This window comes from Myotis davidii, unplaced genomic scaffold (assembly GCF_000327345.1).
Source record: "Myotis davidii unplaced genomic scaffold, ASM32734v1 scaffold226, whole genome shotgun sequence".
In the NCBI taxonomy this organism is placed as follows: Eukaryota; Metazoa; Chordata; class Mammalia; order Chiroptera; family Vespertilionidae; genus Myotis; species Myotis davidii.
Window position 1 is genome coordinate 3724374 of NW_006297224.1, and position 9126 is coordinate 3733499.

Consider the following 9126-nt stretch of genomic DNA (forward strand, 5'->3'; position numbering starts at 1 on the left):
AATGGTGTTAAAATTAATTACAAATAGAAATATTGTCTCCAGTAGTATTTGTTTAGTAGCATTATATGCTGGTGCTTTGAGATTTACATGTGCCACCTGGTTAGAGGAGCTATTGACTCCTTGATACCAAAATATTTAAAAAATAATAATTTGATGTTGTAACAAACTGAAGCTCATGTGTATGAGAGAATTAGCCTAGTTTAGATTTTCTACCTTTGGTATGTTAAAGGAGAAAATGTTCTCTGGGGAGGGAGATTGCATTCTTGGTGTATACTCCTTGCTGGCACTGGTTTTGTTGATATGCTCTCCTGAGTTTTAGGCCTGGGAGGAGAGTTTGATTTGCTGAAATATTCTGTGACTGGGATTGTCATCTTATTTCTTCTTATAAACATTGCAGGTTTGTGCTCAGCCTCTAAAATAGAAAAAAATCGAAATAAGATCATAATTGAGACATGGGACACAACTTCTGCCATGTTTTAGTAGCAAATAACATACAAAAAATCTATATGAAGTTTAGGTGAACCAAATACGCTCCAAATTCATAAAATAATCTATTCTCATCTTTTGTATCATCTGCTCATCTTGAATGAGTTATTTGTTCTATTGATGTAGGTATGTTTTTTGCTGTTAGAATTAAACATTACTTTGGTAAGAATAGGGCTTTTGATGGGCATCATGGGACTAATGAGAAAAGGAGAAGGATCTATTGTCTTAATAGACAAAAAGTAGACAAGTTTGTAAAAACAAGTTATTTGCACTCATGAGACCTCTACAAGGCCTATATGGTCACATCCAAGGAAGAATAAGGATTTGGGGAGATGTTAAATATCAACACTGGACACAAAGGTGTATGATTTAGGGATTCTTATACAAAAGTTTTCCAAATATCTATACAGGGTAAAATAGATTTGGGACCAAAGGTAAAACATAAAACTGAATAATAGAAACATCACTATCAGGATTTTGTAGTCCTGCAGTAAAGAGTTTTATAGAAGAAGACAGATACAAGACAATCCTTGGCATGTCAGAATAAGGGGATATTTTCTAATTTCTAAATTACACTTATTATTGCCTATTAGCAGATAGAGCCCCTTTTGGGTTGGTTAACTCCAACAGAACCCGCTAGCTAGAGTGACCTCCAGGAATTCTAATTAATTACCACGCCATTCCTGGTTTAAGGGGAGCTTGTAGAAATAATAAGGCAGACTTTTGTTTGAGGCTAGTAGACATAGTTTATAGCCATTGCTCTATAGTCATTGTTACTGTGCTTATTTAAGGCTAGGAGCTACCAATCCCACAGGGATATTTCAGTGGGGATATTTTGGATCAATGTAGGTCTTTCCACAATTGTTGAGTTTTCGTGATCCAAATCATAGTCTGGGGCTGGGCTTCTGGGAGGGACACAAAACTGCTCCTCTCTTTCATATACCAGCTATCTCATGAGGCATCTGCTGGCTGATTGCCATTTTACTGTTTTCTCTGGTTGACTTTGTGTCTAGTGAAAATCATTTGGCTCAATGACAGTTAAGCTGTGAAGAACCAAAACTCTGAGATCATTGTCTTTTGTTAAGTCAATCCAGGGCTCCTCCTGTCACCTAGAGTTCCCTGTGTCCTTCTGTCTTGCTTCTCAAAGAGTGTCTGTCCCTGAGGCACTTAACCTTTCAATACAAATTTATGTCAAATGTATCTCTATGAGAAGTTCAACAGATGCTGCCCCTTAGAGTAGCTGGAAGTCACTATTGTAGTTTACTAGCGAGATACTTATTAGTCTCCTTATAACAATTCAGTAATTATCACAAATTATACTTAACCTTTTGGTACCACCTTGTTTTCTTCAGATCCTTGACTTGACACTCTAAATCAATTGGAGAAAAAGAAAATGAAATTCACAGATACATATAAGTATAATAAGTATTTTCTATAGGGTGCATTATCATCATGTAAGCTAAGTAATGTTGTCTTAAATAGCCTATTCCAATTCTTTGTGTTTCAAAGTAGATAGTATTAAATGTATTTTCCAATGAAAAATTCTTCTGACTTTGGGTAAATATTTAAACTAGTACATCATACTAAGGTAGAGAGACTGACCCTGACAACCTCCCAGTTTCTAATTTTTTTGTTTTAGTCCTCACCTGAGGATATATTTTTTTTTATTGATGAGGGAGGGAGGGAGGGAGGGAGAGGGAGAGAGAGAGAGAGAGAGAGAGAGAGAGAGAGAGATCTGTTAATCAGTTGCCTCCCATATGTGATTGAATACCCTGACCAGGAGTTGAACCCACCAGTCTTCAGTGTCTGGGACAATGCTCTAAACATTTTGCAACACCGGTCAGGGCATGCTGATTTCTAATTTTATGAAACTTTAAGGTGGAGATAAATTGCAATGCTACAAAATTCTCCTCTGTCTGAATGCTTTTTAAAGTGACCTAATATGTGTTTTGAATATTTACTATCTCTGAATTTAAGTTTTATTCAACTTTTAATTTTAAAGCAACCAGATTCTCTCTCCCAGCTTAAATAACATCTTACCGCATTCTTTCATCATGATGTTATACACAAAGATGCATTTTCTTTTGTCATTGAAATTATAAGATTTAGAAAGAATTTCAATTGAAATATTTCCTAATCCCCTTAATAGTTATTTTTCCCTCTGACAATCCCCAGGAGTATGTCAAAGATAATCAAGTGAAGCAATGTACTTTAACCTTCCATTGTTTATACAAAAAAGTGATGCCTCTACGATACACATTTAACAAGCTATACAATAACAATACAATTTAAATTTTCTTTATAGCTTTTATTTTTAAGTAAACTAAAAAAATATATACTATATTTTCTTAGATTTTGGGTGGCTACTCTTGCCCTTAGAGCAAGTAGGTCAAACTCGTGGCCCATGGGCCGCATGCCTCTTTTATTTGGCCTCTGTTAGCCTTTGAGTTTGACATGCTTGCCTTAGAGGAAAGAAAAGTTTGCTCAAAAAGAAAGGTTGTTGGGTAAGGAAGACCTAACCTCTGCAAAAATGCTCTGAAAAATAGTATTTAGCCCTAGCTGGTTTGGCTCAATGGATAGAGCACTGGCCTGCAGACTGAAGGGTTCCAGGTTTGATCAGGGCACAGGCCTGGGTTGCAGGCTCGATCCCCAGTAGGGGGCATGTAGGAGGCAGCCGACCAATGATTCTCTCTCATCATTGATGTTTCTCTCTCTCTTTCTCTCCCTTCCTCTCTAAAATCAATAAAATATATGTATTAAAAAATAGTATTTAGAGTGATTTTCATTACATTTATGAAAATGGAAAAACCCTACAAAACTAAATACACATTGTTGTCATTTATTGGATAAAGAGGAGTCTTAAAAACTCAGCATGTTTCTTAATATAATGAAAAGAGAATTCAAAATCTTCATGTACACATGCCCTCTCCGTGGCCAGGGTGTCTAATTACCTGGACAGCTGATGTCCTTCTCCAGGTCTGGTCAGCACTTTTGATTTCACAGGTGAATATGAAGGAGATTTAACTTTGGTTAGCTTCCCAGTCACCGCTGCTGGTTCCGCGGAGACACTTCTTCTCAGAGGGCGAGTCAACAAGTTTATCTCAGACAGCTCAGCATGAATCAAAGCTGAGACCCACTCTTTCTCTGATTTAACAAAAGGGGTGAGAGCGGCATGAAGGTTGTAATGATCACTGTCTAGAGACACACTGAACTACTTTTCTTACCCAGCACGCCGGTGTAAAGGCTGCTGATCTGTTTTCTGGGTGGGCCCCTATGTGGGAATCAACGTTTCTGCAGAGAGGTTGGTTTACAACAACCTAGTTTCTGATGACCTGTGGTACTGTTGTGCCCAGAGTAGTTAACTCGCTGAGGGATTGCCCATGAATGGCAGTGGACTAGTTTTTAAATATTGAGTACAAATCTCAGCCTTACAGGCCACTGCCACATGAAAAAAGAAAAGAAAAGAAAAAGTATACCTCTAAAAATAATAAGTACAATGTGATCTTACAGATGGGTAGTTAAATCATAGTTACAAGCATATCTAGAAAGAAATACACTGTTCACTGAAATGATGCCTGTGATAGTTTTATTTATTATTATTGGTCTTCTTTTATTTTTTTTCTGGCTCCTCCCCGGCCCCTAACAATAAGCACTTATTTCTTGTGTAATTTTTTGTTACATTCTTAAAAAGGAAATATAATAGAGAATAACTAGAGACTTCTTACCCCCAAATACTTCTCAATTGCCTGCCAAGTAGTCTTGAATTCCTGGGATAAGGAACTATTTCCCAAATGCTCCCACTTAAAATATTAGTCTGTTTTGGCACATTGGTATTTCCGAACTTTGATTAGTGCAATGGTTCTCAAATAGTTGTCCCAGACCAGCATTATTGACATCATCCGCGGGGACTTCTTAGAAATGCAAATTCTCAGGTTTTACCCACCTCAGATGTTTGGCCTCCGTCAGCCTGATGACCAGCTAGGTGTGAGGATAGCTGCTCTATGCTATTTATGGTTGTCCCATTAAGACTGGCATGTGTTTTCATGGACTAGGCCAAGAAGGGCCTAAAGGAGGCTAGGAGATGGTTTGGGTGGGGAATTGGCAGAGCTGTTAGAATCTGGATCTTGGATGGCTATGATACTGCCATCCATACCAAAGGGAGAAACAGGCTCTGTGTTAATCTCACCTTTTGAACTTGCGTGAAGCAGCCACTGTAGAACTTCGGCCAGAGAATCAGTATGTAAAATGTTACAGAGCTTTGCCAGAATCTGATACAGAATATTAGAATTACATGGTGAGCAAATAAATGGCACAAGGCTTATAAAGTTCCCTTTACTTTCTCCACAGTCTCATCCTCCCACATGTCACTATGTACACAGTATTCAATTAAATCAATTGGGATTTTAGCTTGGGAGCCAGCAGAATCTTTAAAGAAACAACACCTCCAATACAAGTAGTAATAGTTTGAGTTACAGGATGCGGTTTCCCTTGTTTTGTCTGTTCATTACCAACATTATCTGGAGGAGACATTTGTTTTTCTTCTTTTGGGGAATTGATCCTTTCCCTTTGCACCATGGGGTTCGAATGGGGACCTTCCAGTCACAGCACTGTCCCCTCTGTACTGCTTGCTCCTCTCTACAGGGGTGAATCGAGCTGGATTCATCATTGTTCTTCAGTTCCCTGAATAGTGATTGGCCCAATGGGATAGGAATCTAATTCCCATTTGTAAATCAGAATCCTTCTTTGACAGTTTTTATCAGGAGGTAAGGGCTGAAGTGTGGATGATAGAGGAGATTAATATATGAAATAATGAATTCTAATAAAATGGACTATAATAAGTATTAAAGTGCAAAGTATTAAGCTCATGATATTTCCAGTTTGGCCCTAAACTCCATCTGCTGTTAGAATTTAGACATATCTGAAATTCATGCCTCTCTCCTTAACTTCAGTCCTATGTAACCATCAGTCTACTAGATGTATCCATTTAGCTGTACTATAGTTACTTTGCACAAAATATCTAAAACTAAATCTCCATCTTTCCCTCCCTAAAACCTGCACTGAACTCGCTGTTCCTCCTGGTTCCCCTGTCTCAGTGCACAGCACCAGCATATATGAATGTATGTCCAAGGCACAGCCTGGGATTCATCCTGGACAATGCCAAACAAGTTCAGTAAACTCTTCCTTCTAAACACTTCTCAGATATTTCCATTTCTCTCTATCGGCACAGCCTTGACAACCCAGTCTAAACCATCATCAATTCTTCCTGGAGATACTGCAGCATCTTTTTTCCTAGTTTCTCTGCCTGAAATATTTTTTTTAAATGCTATTAACCCAACAAATATTAGTGTCTGCCATTGAGCTAGATACTGGAGATACAGAATTGAAATTAAAGGGCAGAAAAATCCACTGCCTTATATTGAGCTTTGTTATATTATTAAGATTCTTGTCCTCAATAATGTACTTCCTGAAGACAGCAAATTAAATTTGCTCCTAATTTTACAATAAATCAATAGCTATGGCAAAAATAGGAAGACGAACCCTTTGTACCCTCTGGGCCACTCTGCCTCTAATGGTATTTTCATCAATATGGTGATTGTGTATTACTCCCAGCTTCTTTAACTCCTAGATTGCTCATTGATCAACTTTGAAAAAATATAAGCATCCTTTTAGTGAGAGGAAGTGGAATATGCTCTCCCTTCTTTTCACTGAGTTTTGTTACAGAAGGTAGTAAATACATTGGCAGGTGAGTTTCATCTGTTGAAATTTGATTTTAGGATTTGGGAGTATAGGTCCATAGTAGCCCCTACTGTGGGGCTAGAATACCCTATTGGTTTTATGAGGTTTGACCTTTCTGGGGTCTCAACTGAATTCCTGGTGTGTTCAACAAGGTCTCTTCAATCTGGCAGGTCAGAAGTCCAGCTTCTCTAAGCAACGTGCTGCCTCTCATCAGCCTCCTTCCGCCAGGTTTCAGAATCTCCTCCTCTGCAGGCGCAGCTTATACTGGACTAAAGACTCGTGCAACCCTGGGCAGATTTTTGGAGCTCATTCTCTCCACAGACCCCTTTTCCTCAGGATCCTAATTTCCAGCTACTTCAGCATCCCCCCAAGCCTGACATCATTATCCTTTACTGTTAAGTAGGTCCTTATCAGGATTATTCAATAACAACCCTTACAACCATGTCAAACTCACAGCCCGTGGGCCGCACGTGGCCCACAATGAATATTTTTGCAGCCTAGCCAATATAACGGTGTGAGCAGTTGTTTACAATTATGAAAGGAAATAAGTCTCCTGTCAGATCCAGAATTACTGACATTACCTTGGGTCAGTTTTGAAAGTAATCACGGCAAACAAGATTTCCCCCAAAGTAGGAAAGATAGTAGCAGAGAAGAAATTCCATGTCAGGAAGAAAACATTAATTTTATCATTGCTCTTGTTCTTTTTTATACTATACTTTTTGAAACAAACCTACATTTCTATGAAAATTGAAGCTTTTGTTTTGTTTTTGCGGCCCACATAAATTTAAACCTTGTTTATTTGTTCCAAGTTAGCTTTTGAATTTGACATGCTTGCCTTACAACATGTCCTGTTAATTTGCAATTGCTACTTCTGATACTTATTTTAAAATTCTGTCAGAGTTATCATTACAATATTTTGGCCCTTAATTCATTGTAGTGAGTCTTACAGTGAGGTAAGGTGGAAGCTACCATGGGATCTAAAGAAGGGAAACATGGGAAACATAGGACCAAGCTTGTTTGGCAAATGCCAAGCCTTTCATTATGTCTAAACCAAATGCTGTGGGGGTTTTGTTTGTTTTGTTTTGTTTTTAATTTTTATTGGATTGGAGTGCCATTCGTTAATAAAACTATATAGGTTTCAGGTGTAAAATTCTATAATACATCATTGTATATTGTATTGTGTGTTTACCCCCCAAAGTCAAGTCTCCTTTTGTCACCATTTGGTGCCCCTTTACCCTCTTCTACCATCTTTTCCTCTGGTAATATCCATACTGTTGTCTATGAGGTTTTTAAAATCCTTCACCTTAAACCAGTGATTCTCAACCTTCTGGCCCTTTAAATACAGTTCCTCATATTGTGACCCAACCATAAAATTATTTCCGTTGCTACTTCATAACTGTAATGTTGCTAATGTTATGAGTCATAATGTAAATATCTGATGTGCAGGATGGTCTTAGGCGACCCCTGTGAAAGGGTCGTTTGACCGCCAAAGGGCTCGCGACCCACAGGTTGAGAACCACTGCAAACAAACAAAATCGGGACAGACTCATAGATACAGAAAACAAACTGACAGCTGTCAAACACTGTTTTCTTAAGAGTGATGGGATTCCATGGAGAAGTAAGACAACAAGATAGCATTAGGCCTTGAATTTCAGTCTAAGTGGTTTTAAATCAATTCAGTTGTCCAAGGGGAACCCAAGAGTTTTAAAGATGCTAAGAGATGTGAATTATTCTTGATTGTTCATGCTGTACCCAAGTTGGAGATTAAATAAACTTGCCCCTTACTTTGATTTCCTGGTCCAGATAGTTTGGTATGCATATGGTACTCTCCTTGGCGTTAGTCTTGGTACTCAGCACCTCTGAAGAACAAGGGCCCGTAGTAGAGCATGCCTTGGGAGGTGAGGGTGGATTTTTTACCTCACTTTCCTAAATCAAAGATATAATAAATATGCGTTTTCATCCACTTATATTTTGTTTAAAAATTAAATGTAAAACAAATCAGAAATATTGTAGCTAAATGAAAAACATACAAAAAAGCAAAAAGGAATTAGTTCTAACTTTCCCTTAAGTATCTAATTTTCAAATATTTGCATTTGGAGACAGAACAAATAGTAATACATTATTTACTTTTTGTGAAACCATTTAAAACGCTTGGTTGAACATCAACATAGTAATTTTTAAATGTTTAATGTGTAAATTTTATTTATATTGCTGTTTCAGATAAGAACAAACTCATGACACATAGTAAGATTTTCTGTGCAGTTGGGAGTATTTCTCTTTTATGATTGGAAAAGTTAGTCAAGAGGTTTGTGGTGTGTCTGTGGACAGTGTGAACTGCTGTCTCCTTATTCTGCTAAATGTCAGCTGAAAGCTGGAGGATTAGAGAAGAAAACCTAATTGTTTCCCTTGATTAGTTGGAAAAGGAAATAGAAAGTCTATTTTCTTGAGTTGAGAGGTAAACTATACTGTTTGCCATAAAAAAAAAATAGAAAGAAAAGAAAAGAAAGGTTGTAAGAGCATAAAGTCCAAGCAGGTATGGATGTGTGTGCCTATTCCAATAAAGGCTTTTTAACCTTCAGAAGCAAGTGATATACAAAGACACACAGACACTAGTGGCTGAATGTGTCAACAGCTGGGGACTATGATGACTGGGCTTGATTGGACAATGTTTAACAGTTGATGTTTAGTGAAATTAAGCTGTATTGTTTTAGATGCATTCTTTTGTTTAAGTTTCTTTTTTTTTTTAAATATATTTTTTATTGATTAAGAAATTACATATGTGTCCTTGTCCCCACGTTATCCTCTACCCCCCCTCCACTCTTGCCCTCCCCCGCCCCCCTGTTGTCCGTGCCCGTTGGTTAGGCCTATATGCCTGCATGTAAGTCCTTTGGTTGCTCTTTCCCC

At 37.9% G+C, this 9126-nt stretch overlaps 1 protein-coding gene across 1 annotated transcript in view; it reads right to left on the reverse strand.

The window, feature by feature from the left end:
- Positions 1-209: 209 nt before the first annotated feature.
- The window catches only part of LOC102756896 (chromosome unknown open reading frame, human C4orf17), a 26550-nt gene continuing 17633 nt past the window's right edge, over positions 210-9126 (reverse strand). Inside the window, exons 4-8 of the mRNA XM_006773026.2 lie at positions 8008-8148; positions 4673-4754; positions 3438-3630; positions 1812-1855; positions 210-412 (exon numbers count right to left, since the gene is read on the reverse strand). Coding sequence (XP_006773089.1) covers positions 210-412; positions 1812-1855; positions 3438-3630; positions 4673-4754; positions 8008-8148 — 663 coding nt within the window. The remainder of the gene's footprint in view (positions 413-1811; positions 1856-3437; positions 3631-4672; positions 4755-8007; positions 8149-9126) is intronic.